Below are 23,587 nucleotides of genomic sequence, written 5' to 3'. Positions count from 1 at the left end.
TTGAACTCTAGTCATAAATTTGCCCAATCATCGAGGTCTTGTTGTAATTTTTGGTTATAGTTACAATCATAGGCAGGAGCCCGAAATGATATACAATTCAGTAGAAACTTATCTTCAACGAGTTATTGACGCTGGTGGATCCGCTCTTCCGTATTTTTGGAAAATAGGAGACGATTCTCACAACCATCTCTACTATCATTTTGGAATTGTTGATTCTGAAAAGGACTTTTGCCATGTGACGTGTACAAAAAATTTATAAACGACTCGATCGTTGATAAAAAAGATCCGCTGCTTGGATTTCCCGGCTTAATAAAGGCATAAAAAATGATTTTGTTTAGATTTTTTCTTTGAATTTTTAATAAAATATTCACCATTTGAACAGTGCGATATATATTTTTTCGAATATTTCCAGTTGCGATAGCACTTAAATTGTTTGAATAATATTTTACATAACCAAACGTGTATACAAGTACCATATTGTACAATTGTGTTTATGTCTTCGAGCGATTTTCTATAACTGCTGATCTGGCCAATAAGATAGAAATACTACAAAAATACACGTGCCTTATGCGAAAGCACAGCTTTTCGTTTTTAGTGTTGTTTTTTACCCCGATAAAAAGATGTCAAGAAAAATTTAAAAATATATAATTGCATTTATTGATAAGCAACGGAAGCTGGCAGTAATTCGTAAAGCTTACTGAGCATACTGATGATCGTATTATCGACATGTTGTTTATCATGCACATAAGGATTGTGCACACGTATTATCTTTATTGAGCTGGCAAAATTAGAAAATCCTAAAATATAATCTCCGTCTCTCTTGTAATTTTTCAGTGCATAACAAAAAAAAAAAAAAAACTGCGTATGCTGATCCAAAATTCTCAGAAGAAATTATATATCCACCTTTATTTCTGAAGCATCTTTCGAGTTCTAAAGGTATAGACTCTCTTCGTAATATTAATCAAATATATTCGACATTTCTCGATTCAGTCTATAAAAAGATTTATGTATCAACATGATTCGCCTCGCATTTCGCGAATCAGCTACCAGACGATGCGCTCGTTTTATCGCATCACTATATATGTATAGTTGATTAATGAAAAAACAGATTAGGAAAGTTACTTCGCTTGTCCACCGGTGGTATTGAATGCAGCATCGCCAAAAGCGATCTCGCATTCTGTGTGTAAGAAGTGTGCGGCGCGAGTAACGCTGCTTCCCTAGTGGAAATAAAAAATGTCATAAAGTGTAATAAAATATAAGAAAATGTAACAAATCGTACCGTTTTGTATGTTTTTGTTGGATTTCGGACCTTTTTTACGTTTTATTACAGTTTGCTACATTTTATTACATTTTGTTACGTTTTATTACAATTTATTACAAATCCATTGACCCAGGATTTCATGGGGGTCTCTTCTTTGAAATGACAAATGTAACAATACGTAAAAAAGTATAACAAAATGTAAAAAATTGTCTGTAAGCGTAATATTATATAAGAAAATGGCGACTTTTTTATTTTCTTACTTCTGCTTACATCCTTTTACTTTTTCTTACAATTTCTTATGCATTTTATTACAAAATTAACAATTAAAAAAAATATATTGACTATATTAGGCGGTAAAATAAAATATGTAATAAAATGTAATAAAGTTAACGAATCTAAATATGTAAGAAAGTGTACAAAAACGTATGAGAAAAAAGGTCCGAAATCCAACAAAAAGGTACAGTTTCTTACATTTTCTTACATTTTTTTACGTTTTATTACAATTTATTAAGGCTAACCTCCTTTGCCAATAAGATTTTTTTCACGTACGTAAATATTAATAAAAATTTTCATTGAAGATACATTTAAAAAATAAGTTTTTATTATTTATTTATTTATTTATTCATTCAACGGACAAACTTGTCCTTTTTACACGACCCGAAGGTCAAATACAAAAATTATAAAAACCAATGTAAACGCAGAATAAAGAAAGTACGAGCAATAATAAAAGACTAAGCAGGATAATGACTAAACTAGTAAGTGGTGACCAGCGATCGAAGACTAGCTTTGAACGACATAAGAGAGACAATAGTGGTACTCCGTATCGGCAGGAGGTTCCACGCGCGACGCAGACGGGGCAGTGTGGAGAAGAAACCGAAGTTCGAGTGACAAAGGTTCTCCTGAAGAACTCTATGATTACGTAAATTATAATTAAGCTGTCTGAGTGAGAAGAGTCCAACGACGTAATTACAAATAAGTTTATGCAACAGTTTAAAAGCCAGTAAACCGTCGTGGTACCGATGAACGGAGGCAATGGTCGGAATGTCGTAAGACGATGCAATCGGCGTGTAGTCGTGATCAACAGGTGCCATGGGCTGACCGGATTTAAAAGCTAGATATCGAAGAAATTTGTGTTGGACCTTTTCCAGAGAATATGAAGCCACCTGAGTGAAAGGTGACCATATTTGTGAACAGTACATGAAATGTGGCATTACCAAGGTTTTATACAAATAGATAATCGCTGACAGGTCAGAGAAGTCAGTCGTGGTACGCTTTACAAAGCCGATCAGTCCACTGCACCTGGAGATCACTGTTTCAATGTGATATGAGAAGGTCATGTGAGAGTCGAAAAAGACTCCCAAGTCCCTGACAACATCAACGCGGTCGATGTCAGAGCCACCAAGCGAGTAAGAAGTCTGTACAGCCGATCTACCCTTGAAAAATGAAATGACATGGCACTTGGAATTGTTAACCCCAAGGCCATTCTCCCTCGCCTAATCGCTCAGAGCATCGATATCGGCATTGAGCAGCACCGAGTCACTTTCGGACCGAATATTCGCGTACAACTTGACGTCGTCGGCGTACAGCAGGATGTTCGCAAATCGGATTCGACAATCTAAGTCATTAATATAGATGCAAAATAATAAAGGCCCAAGGTGCGATCCCTGCGGCACACTCGACGACACCAAAACCGCCGGAGAGATAGAATTATTTATCCGAACCCTCTGAAATCGCTCGGTCAAGCACGACGACAGCAACCCGAACACACTGCCCCCAACACCAGCATTCCAAAGCTTAGACAGCAACCTGCCGTGGTCAACCCGGTCGAAGGCCTTAGAAAAATCGATATAAATAGAGTCAACCTGAATAGAACTCTCCAGAGATTCAGAGACAAAGTCTTTGAAGATGATTAAATTAGATAGAGAGTCGATCGACCAGGCAAGAAGCCGTGTTGACGGTCCGAGATCATAAAAAGTAATTTATCTGATAAGTAATTAGTTAAAACGCGTCAAAGATCTTCGGAATGCTGCTGATGAGGGAAATAGGACGATAATTACTAACATCGTGCCTGTTACCCCCTTTAAAAACCGGAAAAACATTCGAGAGTTTCCATGCTCTCGGAAAATAACCCGAACTTAACATTTTGTTAAACAAGTACAATACTGGCTCCTCCAGGGCTGCCCAGGAACTCTTAACGAATAGAGCGGGAACCCCGTCAGCCCCAGGGTTTGCGGAATCCTTAATACTACTGACAATGGACCGCAGGTCACCCGCCGTGACAGTCGCGCTGGAGATAAGCTCCTCAGGGCTCAAGAGACGATCGAGCGGGTCGGCCGCCTGGCCATCAAAGACCGAACCAAAATAACAAGAGAACAAATTAGCAATCTCCGACTCATCCGTCGCTCTACAATTACCCAAGAAAGTATCAGCCGGAATACCTGATTCCTTGTTGAGGCTGTGCACAAAAGACCAAAAACGGCCCATGTTACGCTTGAGCCCCGACTCGACAGAGCAAACGTAATCCGAATACAAGTGGCCCTCAGCCTTTTAAATTCGATCTCATCTCGTGACTCACGCGTCTCCTTCCATGTCACATGAGCACGCTTTTTATCCCTAATAGCTAAAATTAACTCCCGATCATACCACTCGGGATATGAAGTGGGTCCAGACCTTGTCAGAGGCACGTAATTGTCGATGCAATCATTTAAAACCTCGGAAAAATTGTGCACGTTGCTGTCCAAGCAATTGTCTGACAAGACCGAGCCCCAGTCCACCTCCCGGAGATGGTTAACAATAAGATCATAGTCTGCGGAGTAAAAGTTTCTCTTGGAAACCGGAACAAAGTTACAAACACTAGACACGTTCAGTTCATAAAATCGAGGCACATGGTGTTCATCCGAAGCAACAAATTATTATTAATATCACTGATTTACTTTCAGGAATCAGTGATATATTACACCTTACAATGTGGAATATTACTGCAGCTACAATAGCATTACCCAAGGCTATGTTCTGCAACGTTTAAATTCACGATTTGAAACTGTAAAAGAGATCAGTCTCCATGGTAATCATATAATTTCCGTTTCTACGAGTCAGGGACACATTAACTACTGCACATTCGGAAGCTATTGAGAAAACAACAAATGTAAACTTCTAAACGCCGATCTCGAAGTAATTGCTACAAGCGAACTGCCAAAATTTGTTAACTCATTCGGAGTCGGTTTACAGATTGAAGTGATAAATTTATCAAATCACCGTGGCCTCGCCTTTTTTATGCTTATTATTACCGTAATAATACATCAGCTTTAGTAGACTTTTGTCTGCAAGTAATTGACGCTGGTGAACAGGCTCTTTCGTGTATTATTGGAAAATAGGGAGCACATTTAACACCCGTTATTACCAGCTGGTACCACCTAGGTGAACGGGTTTGTAAATTCTGAAAGAGACTTTTGCTATGCAATACTCTCTGAAAATTCTGTAAGAGATCCGATTGTTAAGGTTGATGCCAGTTGCTTGGATATGCTCATTAAATGCACTGTAATAGTACATTGTACAACAAGGGGCGAAAATGGGCTTTTCCGAGCGAGACGGACACGAGTGTTCAAACATCATCCGAGTCTGGAAAAGAACATTCGCCCCTCGTTGTTCACCGTGCTTTTTATAACAAGTATATAAGGAAGACCATTTGGGTCGCCTATGAAGTGGATCGAGAATGGAGTTTAGTCTAGGTGCCATAGGGAGGTCCCCGTGGCCGATTGAGGTCCTCTAATTCACCGAACTTTTTCTTATGTATTTTGACCCGCTGATTACGATTTTCGAAGGTGATAAGCTTGAAAATGGTTCCTTTAAAAGTTATAAACAATTTAATTGTTTAAATCGCTATAAAATGGAAACGATTGATGGTATTTGAATTCCAAGTTTGTTGCAAATTTAGTGCAAAAAAGCCTCCCACCACTCTCTGCCCCCATATCTTGGCTTCCCAGAGAGGTAAAACAGCAAGTTCCAGACAGGCACTATATCTTTTCTTATGTTTTTTGACCCACTGATTACGAATCGCGAGGCCGATTTTCCGGAAAATGCGACCTACAGGAATTTTCCGGAAAATTTTGGAAAAATTTTCATTTTTGCGCTTCAAAAAAATTTCTTTCAATTCTTTGTACAAATTTAAGAAGAAAATGTTCTAATACGTTTTCTCGGAAAATGCTTCGTTTCTCGTTGAAAAATCGTCATCGGTGGGCGTGTATAGATTCATATATATGTGTGTATATATATATTTTATTTAATTATTTTATTTATTTAAATATATTTTTCGTAAAGCTTTTCAAATTTAGTAAATCAAAATTTTAATAAACTGCACATTTTGAAAATTTTAGAAAATTTTATTTTGGAAATTGTTTCAACAGTTTTTAACGATTTAAAGCTTTAGTAAGGAGATGAACAAAAAAAATGAATCTAGAGGCGAAAACGACCATTTTCGGCCCGCTCGATTTCCGATTCTCCGATTATTGTAGGCTCGTTCTACCTATATAGGGGGCGAAAATGGATTAATTGATACATGTATTGTGATCAGGGACTCTCGCTCTACTTTTTGTGTGACGCTCGGAAAACCACATTTTCGCTCCAGTTTATAGGCGCCGAAAATGGTCTTCTTTATGCACGTGTTATAAAAAATGATTTGTTAAGATTCTTGTATTTGTATAATTGTTAAAAAATAATTATGTATTATTAGAACAGTTTTATAAAGCTTATATTTTCAGAATATTCCCAGTTGATACTTTTATTATTTTATTTTTATTATTTATTATTACCAGAAGAAATTTACTACTATTATAATTTTTAGAACCATCTAATCAGTATCAATATATATTTGATAATTTTTATACCCATGTACGTATTAAGCAATTCACATTATTGAAGTATTTTAAAATGTAACTGTGGTGCAAACAAAAAGTTTTTGTTTTTATTGAAACTGATTTTAATAAATATGTATGTGCAGAGTTAAAAGTTAAAGTGCATTCTTAAGTTAAGATAAAACTAAAAGTCGGATTTACATTTTTTTAATAGAATGATTAAAAACTTAACACTAGATATACGGAACCAGTTTTTCATTAAAAGGTCAATTTAAAAAGTTTTATAATCATTGACAAACAGCGTTTTTACCTCTGACCAATCCTTAAAGTATAGACGCTGAAATAAAATTGGATAAGTAGTGTTGATTGTATTATCTCCATTGAATTAGCTAATGGTAAAACCCGAATATATAATCTCCATCTTTAAAAAAAAAAAAATGATTAACAAAGTTAGTCCACTTCTTCACCGGTTATATAAAAGACAGCATCTCCAGAAGCGATTTAATTTTGTGTGTATAAAGTGATCGGAGCGAGTAACGTTGCTTTCTAACCTTTCGTGCGAATGAGATTTGTTTTAACGTACGTAAATAATTATAAATATTTTCATAAAAGATACATTAAAAAAATAAGCTTTGATTATTAACAATGCCATCGACGATTCATGAAAATATCATTTGGTTTTACTCTACAGGAAGCAGCTGCCGTTGTTCTCTCAGCACTATACTGCCTTAGTCAGTGCCAGGTCCCACAAAATTTCATTGACAAAACCGACTGGGTCAAGTCATACACAGCCCAGTACAAGAAGGGCAATGAACCAAAAGTCGTTACATTGAATGAAAGTATTTATACCGTTATACTAGATCAGAATGTAATAAATTTAACGTCGATCGTCTTTGGCAACAATCAACTGCAACAGGTGATAAGTTGCAAACTTTTGACGTCCGACGTCCTCGTTCACGATAATCCACATAATAGTGTCGTGATACTGGGCAATGGTAAATTGGTTCTCGTTACGCCGGGCAAGTTGGAAGGCAAGGAAGCTTACTCTCTTCATATAATCATCGATCCTTTTGACTGTTCAAACCAAAGTATAGTGCAAGTGCCGTGCCAACTTCCAACTTCAAATTCAGAAGTTATTGACCTGATTCCCTATCAAGAGAGTTATGATGTCTTTAATAGATATGAATTTCCAGAACAAATTGGAGAAAATCAGGAAAATAGCATCCTTAACATAAAGAGTCCTCAGCGTTTTGACGACATGGGAAAAAGAATTGAATTGGATTACTTCATCAAGGGCGTCTCGGCAATGACAGTAGCGAATACGAGTGATGAGGATTACTGGTGGTTCCTCGACTATTCCATCCACACCATCAAACCGTTCGATGCCTCAGAGGGCTATTACTGTCGCTACCACACCAAGGCAAAGGGTAACGTTTTGCAGCGTTTAAATTCGCGATTTGAAGTTGTAAAAGAGGTAAGGGTCCTGGAAAGCCTCTTCCACACCACCGTGTCCACGACTCACGGACACATCAACTACTATATTTTTTTTTTTAATACCACCTGCAAACTTTTGGATAGCGATATTGAAGTGACTGTTACATGTGAGATGCCAAAATTAGATATCCCAAAAGACGTCACTATAAATAAGCAAGTGATGAATTTGCCCAATCACCAAGGCTTAGTTGTCTTTTTTGGTTATGGTTACGGCGTATGTACGTTCAATAAAACAAACATTACAGTAATAGTGCCTGAAATTTTTTTTGTTTGGATTTCTAGGATAATCTAATCAGTTTATTCTACACACATGTAACTGATAATTTTGCGTTCATTATTTTGTTTCTAATGCCATCTTGTAAAGCTATGCGAACGAAGCAACGAGAGATTGCTTAGTACGACATATGCAAACGCCGGATAATCGATGCACTTTTACGAGGGAAAAAGGCGTAACTATCCGAATGTTTATATTTATCGAGTCGTTAATATTTAGACAGCCTGTGTGCAGGCGCTGCGAACGTTTAAACACTCGTTATGAGCCGTATATATTTGTACGCAGTTAAATGTTTGCAATGATCGTAACGTTCTCGTTAGCACAACTCGGCAAATGTGATTTTATTTTTTCAACTGCAGCGTCAAGTGTCTTTTAAAAAAATCCGCGCAACAGTTATTAAAGCGAAATGAAGAGTCTTTTGTTGTTCGCACACTTGGCAGTCTGCATTTATGTGGTGACAGCTGGATCAAGTATAGTAACGAATTATTTGTTTAAAATATATCGGACATTTTTTTTTACCGTATTAAACAGCTGACAGGTAAAGAAAACAAAAATTATAACGTATGTAAAGTCTATGGTCTACGGTTGAGTTCACTGGATAAATCACACATCTATATATTTTCCGTAAGGTCGTCATGCTTGAAATTACTGTCGGTTGGGAAAGCCGATTTTATGGTCGCGGAGCCAGAAGATTTACGAGTAATGAGCGCCTATAACGAATCCGGTATCGTCGTGACTCATCAGCTCAAAAAGTTTGCTGAATGTTCGTGGAGCTTTTGAATATTTTTCTTTTCGTAAGAGAGGTGGAGATGATAGTGGTGGTCAAAAGCGAATCGGATACCGTTTTAACGACGAAGGGAAAAAAATTGTGCTACTTGGGCCTCGAAACAAAGCCACGCGGCGCAGTTTGACTACTGCTATACCACTGTGAGTTGGCGTATAGTTGCTTTTTAATAAGAAAGGAAAAAATCTCATCGATGAAAATTCCTCGATCGCAGTACTTCGAAAGCTGGTTGTTTCCAAGGAGTTGCGACCCCAATAAGAACGAGGTTGAGAATCGCGTGGCAAGTTTATCGGCGCACTTCGAATCGGCGTGTATTGTCGGCCCTTGATCGTTGGACCGAAAAATGGACGCCGATTTGAGTAAGACAGAAGTACCAGGATCGCGTTGTCATATTGTTCGATAATCGATTTTTTCAATTAATGGTTATACAGAAGCCAAGTACAGAAATCTCTGCGCGCTATGCGGCAATCCGCGCTCGTGCGACGACGACGACAGATACTACGGCATGACGGGAGCTTTGACGTGCTTGCGACAAGGCATTGGAAATTTGGCCTGGCTCAGTAGATCCGACGCTTCAAAGTACTTCTCGGTAAGTTTCAACGCGTAACGCCTGCAGTAGGCAACCGCGCGCACAGCCGTGCAAGCGCGTTTGCCTGTAGGTATCTCGCGTAACACCTGTTGAACTTTGCGAAATTTCACAGCAGTTGGGGTTGTACGGATTTTCACTGCTCTGCCCGGATGGAACGGCGAGAGTCCTGTGGATCGTCGATCCGCGACCAGTGATCGTAGCCAATAAGTACGTTAACAAAATGCAACAAATCAACCCATTAATGCCCATGGCCAACCCGTGAGCCCGAGTACCCCGGAACCAATCCGAAACAGGACATTATCTCTAATTATACAAAGCAATCAGTTTCAACAAACTATGCAAAATTCACTTTTTCAAAAATCTCACAGCGGAAATTGATTTTACGTCGAAAATTACTTAAGGAGTGACTATTAGTTTCATGATAACCCAATTTGATAAGTAATAATAGCGTTATAAATAAATAATAAAATGCAAGCATATGGATTCTGGTACTTCGGAACCAATGCTTAACAGGAGATTAGCCCTAATTATGCAAGGATATGGTAAATTCCGAGTTTTGCAATTTGTTTAAACAATTATTGTCAATTTCATCATTCATTTATAATCAGGATTATTATGAAACTAAAAGTCATTCTATTAGTAATTTTCGACGTGGAATTGATGTCTGCTGTCAGATTTTTGAAAAAGTAAAATTTGCACAATTTGTTTGAATAATAATTGTTGCGAAAAATTGCAAAATTCGGAATTTTGCAATATCTTTGTCCTGTTTCGCATTGGTTCTCCAGGCTGCTTGGGCTCACGGGTTAGCCATGGTCATTAATGGGTTAAAAGAATCAATCGAACGATTCATCTTTCCAGAAACGTCGCACACATTGTTCTCGACAAAGTCACCGACATGGGCGAGGAGAAGAGCAAGTTCTACCAAGTCGTGCATTCGTCTTACGTGTTCTCGTATCTGAAAAAATTAGCTAAAACGTAAGCCATGAAAACAAAATGCATCAAGCCAATTTGATTTACGTATCAAAAAATAAAAGTTCCAGGATCCTCCAGCGCATCCGTGAAAGCCAAATCGACGTGTCGATCGAAGCGCATCATTCGCTGGTGCGTATCTTCCAGCCTCGAAGCAAAAAAGTGTCAATCACTGAGGAGATCATCTAACGCACTGGAGCTCAGTCCTGGTTTCACTTGCCTCGAAATGCCGAGCAGAGACGAATGTATCCGAGCTGTGAGCACTTTCAAATCCGACGTCTTTGCGGCTAAGCCCGACGAGAGGTCTCGATCTGAAAAGTATATGCTGCGAATCTTAGAAATTATGTGGTTTTGTAGAGATTGATGGGTATTTCTATGTTTCTTGGAATTCGTGTACAGGCTGGGCTTGAAGGCGATCGTAGAGATGTTGGTTAGTAGAAAGGACGAGCACAATAACGTCGCGGCTGTCGTGAGGAAGGAATCGCGATTCAGAACCGTTAACGATTTGAAAGATGCCAAGGCGTGCTTTTCCGGCTATCGGGGCGTCGGTACGTTTGTGCCATAGTTTCAGATTCGATGATGAAATTTCACGAATTGTTCGACGAGTTTAGGATGGAATGCTGTCTATTTGGCTTTGAAAAAAAAAAAAAATAACTCCGATCGACAGCGTCTCGATGATGTAGAGTCTATCTCGACTTTTTTCAAGGAAAGCTGCGTTTTGAATATCGACCCGAAGAATCGGAGCTTTCCGAGCAACTTGTACTCGCTGTGCAAAAAGGATGGTAATGATTGATTATTATATTGCTACTCAAACACTCATTGAATATACGATTGTTAATACAGAGTCAAACTTGACACTTGAGGAAAAGACCTTCAAGTGCCTCGAGGATGGTGCGGACGTAGCCTTCGTAAACGTGAGCGCCGTAAGAGCATACGCTTCGCGTAAGTCAAGATTTTCAGCCAGTAATCACACACTCGTTGTCGAATACATAATCTGCGCCTTATATCTCGAACATCTTTTCAGGCAACGTCGTATTCAATTTCAAGTAGAGATTGCTTTGTCCCCAAAACGAGGACAGTTCGTGTTTTCTAGCAAAAGTCACTTTGGGCTCGGTAATATGACTCATACAGCTGTATAGCAGTGCGAAAATAATTTGTCTGAGTAAATATCGTTCCGACTTTCCTTGCAGATTCTCGTGCATGAGAATATAACAAAAGTCCGAGAGGACGATATCTCCTTGACGTTCCTGGGGTTAAACCGGTATTTCGGCAGAACCTTCGACAGGGAAACCCCGATGTTCGAAATGTACGGGCCGTACGAAGACAAGTCGAACGTACTGTTCCCTGTGAGTAATTAAATTTTCAAACGATTCGGTTTATTACTCCGAGCGCAATAAAACAATTTATTATTTCTGTTTCAAGGATGCGACGATGAAGCTACAAAGAGTCTCGCTCGACGTGAATTACGTTAGCCGCGACGAGTCATCGGATCACGTTTTGCCAAAAGTCCGACATTCGCAAAAAATTTTTAAAACCGCAGCCGCAAGAGCCGCTCGAAACAGCTGTCTCACTCGATTTTCGCAATGTTCAATGTATTGTGCGCGCAACGCGCCTGTACGTCAGATTCTTTTAGCGAAATAAAACCGACGCATATGAAAAATTCCCAATTCGTACAACTATAATTAGCATTCGAATATGCGAAAAACATTCCATTAAAAAATTTTAGATTTCTGCGGCGAAGCGATAAAAAAAACAAAGTGTCAACAACAGCTGTCTCTGGATAATTTCGTGTTTTGAACAGTTGCCGCAACTACGCGCTTTTCCCCCCACCATAGAAAGTAAATCGATACCGATATAATATTCTTCCGCAGCGGCTCGTGCACACAACGAGAGTCGTTTTTTTTTTCGATTCCAAAGCGGAGTATCTGCCGCCGCGACTTTCGGGCTATAGCTCGCAGTCGTTTCGAAGCCGCGCGCGCGTGCGCTGTACATTCTCTCTACGATATTCGAATCGTGTCTCCGCACAGTTTGAATTGATACACCTGTACGATTTTGACGAGAGCGAGCGATGAGATCGGTAACGTCGCCGATGCGCTTCTGACTCGTTTTTACCGGTGCAAGGATGAAAGTGAAAGTGTAGAAGAGTTTTATGGATTAAGAGTGTTTTGAATAGGTATAAACAACGTTGCTACTGTACTTTCCTCGTGCGTCGGTTGGATATTTCGAAAATCATGGCTTCGAAGATCTTGTGGACGATCTTTGTGTTCTCGTGTCTCCAGCTATGGCAGAACACCGTGGACGCCGGTGCATGTGAGTATACGCCGGAAGTTTATTTTTTTTCAATTATATATTTGGTCGGAGTGGCTCGATAAGATAGAAGTCGTCAATTCCGCTTCAGATATTCTGATCCAGGAAACTAAACGCATAGAAAGTTCGCCAATACGATTTCCGGAACAGAAATTAAGCTTTCACTTTTTTGAATTCTAATCTCGCTCCGACATGTTTATTTCGGTGAAGTCTGCTACGTAACTGTTCCAGAAGTTCTGTCCACCTGTATCAATAGAGCAAAAGAGGTCGCTTCGATAATCCGATAATTATGTAAATATCGAGAGCGGTTTTTATCCGATCGGTACACGATCGGCCGAAAATCATCCAAGGGCTAGAGGAGATTTTTCCTCAAAACCAACGAGCGTTTATCGAGTAGACGGGTTTTCCTGCGCGATGCGATATATATATTCTGCACGAGAGATAGTGGATGTGCCGGCACGCAGACATGTACATACGCAAATGACTCAGTGATGCGTCCTCTCTCTCTCTCTCTCTCTCTCACTTTTCCTCTTCCTCAGCCTTGACAATCGCCGTACGTGCGCCGCTCGCTCCGCAATGTAAACATATATCTCATCAGGATAGTTCGTCGGCTTTTTCGACTGTCTTTTTGCAGAGGCTCGAAACTGGATGTGGTACTTTTTATGAACTGCGCCTATTTATGGGCGCAGGCTGCACTGCGAAGTTATATCGTTTGTGTATTATTGCTACTATGTGAGATTCCCGTGAAAAATCATGTTGGTTCTGGTGATTGAACAAGATTGATGAATTATTGAATTATTATTCTTTCAACAGTGAAATTCTGCGCCACAACCAAGAAACTGTCGAGGACCAACGATGCCTTGATGCGAACTTGTAAGGACATACAGCATAAGGCCAGCGAAATTAACTGTGTGATAGTCGACGATAGGTATATATTAGGCAATGTTCTGAAGCCATATTCCACGAAAGTAGTATCACAAAGCCGGCAATTTCGTTTACAGGCTCACGTGTCTGAGGATGTTGGTTTCTGGATTAGTGGACTTTACCGTACTGGAGCCTGAAGATTTGACTATCCTCCACACGGATGTCATCGAGAAAAGCGACGTTTTGATAACCCACGAACTGAAAACGTTCTCTGAAAGTTAGCTTCTTTTTCGAATTTTATAGGCATTGGAAGTAAATCATTATGTAAATATGTTTTTATTTTCGTTTTAGACCAGCCTCAGCACGACGTCGAAATGATCGCACTCGTGAAAAATAAGTTCGACAACATGTGGACCACGAAAGATAAGAGGCTTTGTTACATCGGTTTCGAGCTCGGATACACGCCGACTTACCATTACCACTACACATCGGTAAGCGTGTGACAGGAAAAGATACGTTTATTACGCAAATTTTATCATACATCGTCATAATAAAACTTACTGTTTCAGTACTTCGAGAGGTGGATAATAATGAAACAATGTGACTCTAAGAAGACACTGTTGGAAAATCGGATAGCCGATCTGTCCCAGCACTTCGAATCGGCATGCATTGCTGGGCCTTGGTCCCTCGATTCAGCTTACGACGGAGTGTTGAGTAAGAAAGTTAAAATTTACGATTCGAACTACCTGAACAAACTTCGAGTAAACGAATTGATTTTTAGAATCCAAGTACAAGAACCTATGCGCCCTGTGCGGAAGTCCTGTCGGATGCTACGAAGGTGACCGGTTCTACGGTATGCAAGGTGCGATCAATTGTCTCCTGGAGAACGTCGGGGACATCGCTTGGCTCAACCGAGACGACGTTAAGCCACATTTCGCGGTGAGACTTATTTCATTTCAAACAATATTTGGAATACTGTAATCTCCCGCAATTAAAAAGTAACTTGTCTTCATCACATAGGAACTAGCGTCGTACGGATTTAGCATGCTTTGCCCCGACGGTATGTTTATTCCCCTCTCTGCAAACAAAACTTGCACGTGGATCGCTGAGCCGCGTCCCACGATTGTCGCGAGAAGGTGAATATGCCTGGGAATAACAGTTTTTTCGATAAAAATAACTCCTACGCCATGTCTCGACTTTTTTTTAGCGACGTTGCCGATCGCGTAACCAAGACAGTGACAGACATGGGCAATTCTGGAAAACTGTTTTACCCGGTAATCCACGCCTCGTACAAATTCTCTCACCTGGCTAACATGACGCCGGCGTTGACGCCAGAGGATTACACGAGACGATGTAATTCAAATTTGTTCACGTCCTTGCAATATCTTGAAAAGATATCACATGCTTAAAGAAAATATTGTTTTAGTCCCCGGTTACTCGAGTTCGAGGGTACTCACGACTTGTCACCCCGAGAGGACGATCCGTTGGTGCGTCTCCTCGAACATCGAGGCGAACAAGTGCGGCTGGATGCAGGCAGCGGCTGTCGCGATGGACATCGAGCCGAGAATCTCGTGCATCCAGCAGAAGGACAGAAAATCGGCGCTCGAAGCAGTCAGGGACGACCGCTGCGATATTTACGTCGCGAAGCCCGAGGAGGAGCTAAACGCGAGGAGGTATAACGTGAAAATAGTTCTCGAAAATCGCGGTTTGTCATCTCGAATTTTCCTCTTCCAGCATGAACTTGACGCCGATCGCCCACATGATCTCCAACAAGGATCTCGAGGCGAGCAGGTTCGCGGCTATCGTCAGGAAAGATGCCAAGTACAAGAATTTCAATGACCTGAGGGGCGCGAAGGCTTGCTTCTCTGGCTACAAGAGCGTTGGTAAGGAATCGTTTTTCGAGTTGAAAAAAAAGATCGCGATCGATCGATTATCCTTATCGATATCCCGCAGGCTGGAACGCTTTCTTCTCCTATTTGAGAAATAGCTCGTCGAGCTGGGACTGCGAGGACGAGAAGGCGATATCTCAGTTCTTCAATCAGACTTGCGTTTACGGGCTGAATGAGAAGAATACCACGGTACCGAAGAATCTCTACTCACTGTGCAATAAGACGCATTTCGAGGACAAATTGGGACCAGAAGAGAACGCGTTCAAGTGCTTGATGAAAGGGGGAGACGTCGCTTTCGTTAACGTCAGCGCTGCTAAGCAGTATTACTCAAGTAAACTTGACAGATGTTAAATTGAAATTGTTATTGAGGAAATTGAAATTTATTAATGTGACCTGCAGGTTTTTCGATATTCCACATGAACTACAGGATGCTCTGTCAGGATGAATCGTACGAGGGAGCACGGCCTTGCTTCATTGCGGAAACTACTTTAGGATCGGTAAAACATCTCGTATATATGAATTAAAGAAAATAAATCTTATAAAAGTTAAAATTCATGAGTAACTGTCTCCTCTCTCAGGTTTTAGGAAGTAAAAACATTACCCAAGTGAGGAAGGAGGAAATTTATTTGATGCTCCTGTCGCTAGATCGGTTCTTCGGAAGAACGTACGATCGTGAAACGGCAATGTTCACACTGTACGGACCTTTCGAGGGACAGTCTGATGTGATTTTCCCAGTGAGTAACTTCAGCTTTCATCATTATAAAACGTGTATGAAGATATAAGAAATAAAGATGTTCATAAACTTAATTTTTATTTTCTGCAGGACAACACGCAGCACTTGCAGAAGCACGTTGCCGATCTCCGACACGGTCGAACGTACGAGGAAATCCTGGAGAGTCTTCAGGATAAGGTTGAGTGCGGTATGTCAGGTAGTTCGTCCCTGAGCAACAGTGTAATTGTTATTTTCTCAGTTGTGATTTTTAATGCATTAAGGACATTTTCAACCTAGTCATGTAAAAGTATTGCAATAGTGATAAATAAAAATTATGTTTTTTTCCAATAATTTTTATGATAAATCCTTTTTTAACCGCCTTACATACAATTTTTGATTGATAATGTAAATCCAAAACTCTCTCGCTTATCGACCGTTGGCTGGGTAGAGATCGCTGTAATCTTGCTTTGGGACGCTCTGATTTTTGAATTACTGATAACACGTTCGAAAGATTCAAAAGTTCTTTATATATAGTGCGAACGATTCTATAGTTTAAAAAACGTGTATGCCGTATTTAAACTCGAACGGAAGCGAAGAGATTCATACGCTGCTTTTACTTGGAACTGGCTTTTCTACACCTCAGCGCACGTTACGCTTCACGTCTTTTGATAAGCGCGTCTGATAAGATTTCAACGCGCCCACCTGCGTAATTTGTAAACGAAAATGGAACGCACAAACGAACGAGCTTGCTCATTTAAATACCAGAATCAAGAGCGATAAATCACAAGAAAGTTCTTTAAAATTTTAGCAACAACAATCTTATGTTTATCTCTTATGTTTTCACGGATCCGAAATCACACAGCGCTTACGTTTCTTGTCATGTGCACACCTACTCCACTTTGCCGTATGAATCATGCGCCTTATCAGCGGCTCCTCTAAGTTTTGAAATGCCGCGCGGTGTCTAACTGTGTCTCATCGTGTACTTGTCGCCGTATACACCTCAGTATCTCGGAGCATCGCATTATCGCATGCCGGTGTATTTCGTTGCTCCCAAAAAAGTGTTATTTTTCATTGAAATTACTTTTTTTGTATTAAAATAATGTGCTAGTTTATCGAAGTATCGAAAAACTCGACGATAAAAAAAAATGAGTAGGTCCAGTGACGAAGTGAGAGAAATAACAGCAGACTCAATGTGGCAGCATTTCAAGCTGCTATTTTCCAACACCATTTACGTTATAGCAGGAGTCATCGGCCTGCTTCTACTCGTCACTGTCGTTGCGGTAGTCGTCATACTGACAGGTAAGATTTTACGCGATAGTTACTCATCATCGAAACGTGTTCGTAAAATATGACTAATAGTTTAACGAATCCAGGTGGTGGTAATTCTGGCGATGTAGCGATCGACTACTCGAAAGCCCTACTCGTAAGTGACGAGCGAGACCTTTGGGCGCTGGATCTCGACAGTCAAAAGAAGATCAAATTGGTGAAATCCTCGAGAGGCATCGCTGCATTTGATCTCTACAATAAGGATACTATTTACTGGCGAGAAGTCGGCTCGTCCTGGGTGAATTCTCTCTCAACAAAGTTCCACAATCTCACTCAGGCGAGGGAATGGGATCCGAACTCCATAGCCGTGGATTTCGTCACCCACAAAGTCTACGTACTCGATGGTTATGCTGGAAAAGTGAACGTTTACGATCCGAAGAGTACGAAATTCGGTATCGCTGTTTCTGATCTGAAGAACCCTGTTGACATAGATCTGGATCATGCACGTGGTCTCATGTTCATCGTGCAGAAATCAGATTCGGTAACGTGAACTATCGACTTCTATGCTGTGACTTTGTATAGTATCTGACTAAGCATAAGAGACTTAAATTATCGATTTTATTTTCTAGATACTCAAAGGCAACATGGACGGAACTTACTTCCAGAAGATAGTCGTGAGCTTAGGTGTGACAGCCTTATGCGTCGATACCCAGACTCCGAAGCTCTACTGGTCTGATCTCATGACCATCGAAAGCTCCGACTACGATGGTAACAACCGACTGACCGTAGCTACAGTCTCTAGTACGACCATGAGTCTTGGCGTCTCGGGAAATCGACTATTCTGGACGAGACCTCCAATCAATTCCAACGTCAGGACTTTATGGTCGTGCACCACGACTAACGGCGTGTGTAGCGAGAGTGACTTTCAACAGATATCTTTCGATGATCCAAAAGCGATAAAGGTGTACACTGGTGAGGTGCCAAGTATCAAAAATCCTTGCGAGGACTCAAACGGAGGCTGTGAACAACTTTGTCTTCTCACGGCTAACGGTGGACACACGTGCGCCTGTTACGTTGGTTACCAGTTAAAGGATGAATCGTACAATTGCGAACCGGTCAAAGAATACATCATGTACGCACGTGAGGAATTCTTCAGAGGGAGAATCCTCGACGATAAGAAGCAGTCTTTCAGCGATGCGATACTGCCTATCCGCTTCCACACGGCGGTTTTGAATAACAAGAGGACCATAGACTTCGACTACAACTTCTATACGAGGACCATTGTATTCAGCGACGATCACTCTATCAACACCGTCGATTTGACCCATGAAGAACCTCAAGGAATTTACAACAGGGATAATTGCATCAGAGACGTTTCGTTCGACTGGGTGACGAACGACGTTCATTACGTCAAAGACAACTGTGATACTGCGGAGAACACTACTCTGGTCATTCTTAGACCAAAAGAAAACACGTACTTTTGGAAGACCTTGCAAACGTTTCATTACAGCGCGGGTCATCCAACTTCTCTGGTAGTTCACCCCAACAACGGCTGTCAATATTTCACGATGCTTTACAAGAACGAAGGTCGGATTTATAAGAAGTGTGGATTGAAACTTACGCCGTTTTTGAGTGATGAGACGGTATTCGTTAACGAAACTGGACTTGCCATCGATCACGAAGTGGACAGGCTGTACTGGTTCAATCCCACTGCAACCGAACTTCTGAGTGCTACTCTGGAGGGTTCGGACGTCAAGAGCATCGATATTTCCGCAGTATGTCATCCGAAGTCCGTTAGTATTTACGGGCGATACGCGTACGTCGCAAATCTGACGAGTATTTGGAGGTTCGATAAATCGACAGGATCTGGTCTCAGAAGACTGTCGCCTATGTTGGAGGACGATTCGAACGAATTGATAGCTGGCGTGAAGATATTCGGTCAGTTGGTGCAGAAAGTGAAGAGCGACAATCCATGCGCCGTAGAGAACGGTAACTGCGAGCAATTCTGCGTTCGCACTCCGAGGATAATCATTGGTGAATCTAGGACAATGAACGTCACTGGCGAAGTACAAAAGATCTGCGAATGCGAAGATTACAAGAGTATACAAGACGATGGTAGATCTTGTACGGATCGATATGGCTGAGCGTGGACTATCTATTTTGTACTCGTGGAAAGCGATGTTATCAGTAGCTTAATTTATTTATTTATCCGAATAAGACTGTGTTTTTTTACAATGGAATTCTTAATTTTAAGTACCCTTCATGTTGTAAATGTGTTCTATTGGGTTCGTGATAGTGTTATCCTCTATCGATTCTATGTGAGGTGCTACGTTGTACATGAATAAATTGAACCCTAAAAAGCCTCCTGATGTTGAAGTCCCTCTGCGAATTAATCAAATGCCTGAAAGAGGCGTTGGAATCGCTGGCTTGATTTCTTGCGTATCTATAAATGTAGCCCAACTATAACGTCATTTGCTGGCACTTTTGCAAGTTGACTGAACGATTAGTCCGGTTGAGTTTAACTAAAAAAAAATGTCAATGTCAAATAATATCGATTATAATCAATGTTGACATTTTGATAATAATTTATCGACAAAGCTCTGTTTGTACTTTTAAGTTATTGCAGAATAAGGATATGAACAGTTACCATTTTTTAAAGCTTTTTTATTCTTTTTAATATCGACCCATTAGTAACGACGCTAAAAATAAAGAACATTATAATACATTGAATAAATATAAAAGGTCTGCTTATCCTGATACTTACTAATTTTCTTTGAATTCAGCCAAACTGGCATCCGGATTAAAACCATATTGTGAATCATCACCTGGTTTCCCGTAAGGACAAGTGCAAGCACAATAGACACAACTTTCTCGTGTGGTTCATTGCGCGGTCTTTTGTCATTTTTATCATATAAAACGTAATCGTATCTACGAGTGATATAGGAATTATTCTGTAACCACGAATGAACATTACGAGTGAAATTGCAATGAATATAACGTTTAACATAGTTGACATTTTTGCTTACCGAAATGCAAATTTTTGGATGAACATTATAGTAATCATGTTTCAAGAGTTTATAGTCTTGTAATGCAGCTGAACAAAGATATACATTTTCGCACAACGATTTTGGAACGTTTTTATGATGAGCACATGGTCCAGTTCGTAAGTTATTGAATATTTTGCAGTTACAATAAGTTCCACCCTTGAATTCTTGTATCAAGTATTGTTGAAACATGCTTTTAAATTTGAAATATGTTTTACCTATAAAAATAATTTTTTACGTAAAACCAACATTTACATGTACAAGTAGAATGAAAGCGATGATCTATGATAATTAAATCATTTCAATTTGCTCAAATTAATCACTTATGTTATGTATATTCCGATTACTTTTTTGATATTTTTTGATCGCAGACATATACCTGATTTGACGCTGAATCTGTTAAATCCATTAATTTTTTTAATTTCCTTAAAATTTCTCTATATCTTGCATTGCATTTTGTTCCTACAACTTTTTTGTCAAAATAAAAATTATCTAAAGAAATAAAAATATCAAGTGTAATTCAATCATTTGCATACGAGATAATTTTTGCTTGCAGGAATATTTAGGTTCCTAAACACGTGTGAATGTTAACTATGTTTTCAATTATTCCATTTAATTGATTTTGCTATTTTAAGTGCTTTTGAAAAACTTACTTTTGTTTTCGTAACAAGTGTATCGATGATAGATTCCTGCGTTACTAACTATACGATTTCATCCAATTTTTCCGCGATTCCGTAAATATTGCTTCTGAATACTCGGTAAATATGTAACATTCATACACATTATTCGGCTAGGTTATTACAAAATCATCTTTCTGTGTACTATTGGCATCATGACGATATTTGATATATTCTTTATACAAACTTTCAACTTGCTTAATCAAAGACATAAGTTTTTGCATTTTTCTATTAAAAATATGGTCATTGGGCATATCTTTTAAGTTCGATAAAACTCCGGTCATGTAATTCTCAGCACTGACATACTAAATCTAATTTCAGTTTTTCAAGAGTTAATTTCAGTTTCCGAATTGTATATTTGTAAAAAGTTCGGAGAAGGGCAAAAGTGAATATGCATTTCCGTAAAATTTAAATAACGGCTCTCGTTTTGAATTTAAATTGAATGATTCAGCACATTGATATCTCTGAGGTACGTACGTTAGAAATAACAAGAAAGTCAAAAGCAATATTCTAAGCATGATAAACGCCTAGAAAATTTTTCTGAAAATAAGACAATCTTGTATTTGTTGCATCTTTGTTAGATTTTACTTCAATTCCTTTTGTCAATTACAACGATCAATTGAATTGTTCATTTTTGAAAATACTCTTTAAAAATCAAATTAGACCAAACAGGTTTCCTTACACTTGAGCCAATATTCTAGGCTTGGTTAAAAGACTGAATTCTTATCAAAACATGTGTCAATCGGGGGTTGCGTAAAGTTTCGATTTTTAAATTATGAACAGAACTAAATGAATGTTATCAGTTCAAATATGTACCTGGTAGTATATAAAGTATTGTTTACACAGCTTACATGGAGTTATAAAACTATATAATCGGGAAAATACGCAGATCTATAAAAATAAGTACGACTATTAATAAAATGAAACTATAGTTTTAATTTAAGCATAACGAAAATATAAATTACTTATTACCCTACAAAGATTATTGTTTAATGAATTAGGGGTTATATTGACGAATGAACAATAAAATACGATTAATTCGTTCCAACCAAATAAAATAATGAGTCTTTTGTAAGGTTGAATTATTTATTCAAACTCAATGAACACAGATGTTCAATGGAATTTAAATGACATAAAGTGTTCCGGTACGTCGGAGATATAATGACTCTAGTCTGTATATAAGAACTCGATATTGTGATTCCAAGTTCTATTCGACATCTGTACTGATAACCATGATCATTGGTCTATAGATCGAGTTACTTCAAACCATGAAATATTAGTGATGGTACTGCATGCAGACATATAATATTATACACGTAAGTAAATAATATTGTACAGTAAAAAACTTCGTTCATTAATTTCCAAAGTAGCTCTTGTTATACATCCGTACAAAACGTCAAATCGATTTATATTTTATGAGAAATTTTTTGTTTATGAGTTTAAGATCGTTTACTTTTTTCTTTGTGTTAATCTAGAAATAACGTTATTAAGAAGGCAATCTTGCCACCCGAAAAATAAAATTATATTCTAACTCAAGCTTGATATAATTACAAAAATTATTACATCTTATTTTAAAAAGTTTTTTTTTTTTATAACACAAGCACGATTTTTGCATTTTTGCGACCTATTTAGTGGGACTAAAGTAACTTTTTTCAGACCAGCGAACAAAAAAAAATTGAAAAACGCCAGCTTCTCGAAGTAGCACAGGTTTTTATTTTTTTTTTTTGCACGCCGGGCGTTTTTCATATTTTTTTTGCCCGCAAATGCCGGAATTACGGGCAAAAAGAATTAAAAACGCCCGCTAAAATTTTTCGGATAACATTTATAAATATTTATAAATATTATTAATATTACGTATATACAAAATCCATACTTGTGTTACAAAAATTATGGTGTGCACCAAGGACTAGGTAGGCTTTTTGGCCTCGTGTGTTTGCAGAACTCGTCTGCGGCTCGTAAACGCCCTTGCCTTCGGTTCGGGCTAACTTGCCTTGTTTCGTACTGCAAACTCCACAATCGGCCTAAAAAAGCCACTTTTAGCCCTTGGTACACAATATACTATTTATATCGTAGAAGTTAAGCATAAAAATAAAATATTAAGTATGTGTGAATTATTAGTGTTTGCTTGTAGTTTTTAAAATATATGTATAATCTCAATAACATAAATTAATTTGTCAATACTTCATTTTGTCCACCATATAACAATTTTCATGTCATTGTTTCAGTGCAAAATTATTTAAAAACGGAGGATACTTTGCAGTGATTCCATAAGAGTTGTTAATTGATTTATATTAAACTTGTATCATGGCTCGTTTAATATCATTAATGTTTGCACTTCTGCTCCTTTTCGGACATCAACAAATTGGTAAATGTGAAGATGGAAAGTTTGATATAAAGAGTTTGTTGGGAAACGCAGGTACCGTTCTAAAAGTGGGTAAAGAAATATATACGTGAATAGACTATGTCTACACAAAATTACTACCCACCACAACGAAAGAAAGCGAAAGTGATGCTAAAATAAAATCGGGTCTGGAACAACGCCTAACGGATCAAATAAAACATGTTGCTAAGAAATTAGATTCCCTCAAAGTAGACATGCAAAACATG

At 38.9% G+C, this 23,587-nt stretch overlaps 4 protein-coding genes across 6 annotated transcripts; all 4 read left to right on the top strand.

The window, feature by feature from the left end:
• The first annotated feature begins 9,042 nt into the window (after window positions 1-9,042).
• Window positions 9,043-10,424, top strand: LOC116417419. The gene is made up of 4 exons (XM_031930482.1): window positions 9,043-9,252; window positions 9,365-9,459; window positions 10,111-10,227; window positions 10,287-10,424. Exons 1-4 carry the CDS (start codon window positions 9,169-9,171, stop codon window positions 10,408-10,410), a joined length of 420 nt encoding a protein of 139 aa, XP_031786342.1. The 5' UTR covers window positions 9,043-9,168; the 3' UTR covers window positions 10,411-10,424.
• Window positions 10,425-10,432: 8 nt separating this feature from the next.
• Window positions 10,433-11,883, top strand: LOC100677893 (transferrin-like). Of its 3 annotated transcripts, XM_031930481.1 has the most exons (7): window positions 10,433-10,524; window positions 10,621-10,769; window positions 10,833-11,003; window positions 11,065-11,163; window positions 11,246-11,334; window positions 11,412-11,567; window positions 11,644-11,883. In XM_031930481.1, the coding sequence occupies exons 1-5, from the start codon at window positions 10,448-10,450 to the stop codon at window positions 11,269-11,271; spliced, it is 522 nt and encodes a 173-aa protein (XP_031786341.1). In that variant the 5' UTR covers window positions 10,433-10,447; the 3' UTR covers window positions 11,272-11,334; window positions 11,412-11,567; window positions 11,644-11,883. The 3 variants fall into 3 exon arrangements, with proteins under 3 accessions (XP_031786341.1, XP_031786340.1, XP_031786339.1); XM_031930480.1 differs by having other exon boundaries at window positions 11,065-11,334; XM_031930479.1 differs by having other exon boundaries at window positions 11,065-11,567.
• A 233-nt stretch (window positions 11,884-12,116) lies between these two features.
• LOC100123313 (transferrin) lies at window positions 12,117-16,344 on the top strand. The gene is made up of 14 exons (XM_001606889.6): window positions 12,117-12,531; window positions 13,342-13,456; window positions 13,530-13,669; window positions 13,744-13,883; window positions 13,962-14,106; window positions 14,174-14,331; window positions 14,413-14,528; window positions 14,600-14,745; window positions 14,819-15,065; window positions 15,127-15,275; window positions 15,346-15,612; window positions 15,681-15,778; window positions 15,860-16,015; window positions 16,105-16,344. Exons 1-14 carry the CDS (start codon window positions 12,453-12,455, stop codon window positions 16,288-16,290), a joined length of 2,142 nt encoding a protein of 713 aa, XP_001606939.2. The 5' UTR covers window positions 12,117-12,452; the 3' UTR covers window positions 16,291-16,344.
• Window positions 16,345-16,960: 616 nt separating this feature from the next.
• Window positions 16,961-19,621, top strand: LOC107981792 (low-density lipoprotein receptor-related protein 2-like). Its single transcript, XM_016988446.3, has 3 exons — window positions 16,961-17,292; window positions 17,367-17,800; window positions 17,889-19,621. Exons 1-3 carry the CDS (start codon window positions 17,139-17,141, stop codon window positions 19,401-19,403), a joined length of 2,103 nt encoding a protein of 700 aa, XP_016843935.1. The 5' UTR covers window positions 16,961-17,138; the 3' UTR covers window positions 19,404-19,621.
• The last annotated feature ends 3,966 nt before the right edge of the window (window positions 19,622-23,587 follow it).

Source organism: Nasonia vitripennis, chromosome 4 (assembly GCF_009193385.2).
Source record: "Nasonia vitripennis strain AsymCx chromosome 4, Nvit_psr_1.1, whole genome shotgun sequence".
In the NCBI taxonomy this organism is placed as follows: Eukaryota; Metazoa; Arthropoda; class Insecta; order Hymenoptera; family Pteromalidae; genus Nasonia; species Nasonia vitripennis.
The sequence above is the reverse complement of the archived record's forward strand: the minus strand, read 5'-3'. Positions and strand labels throughout refer to the sequence as shown.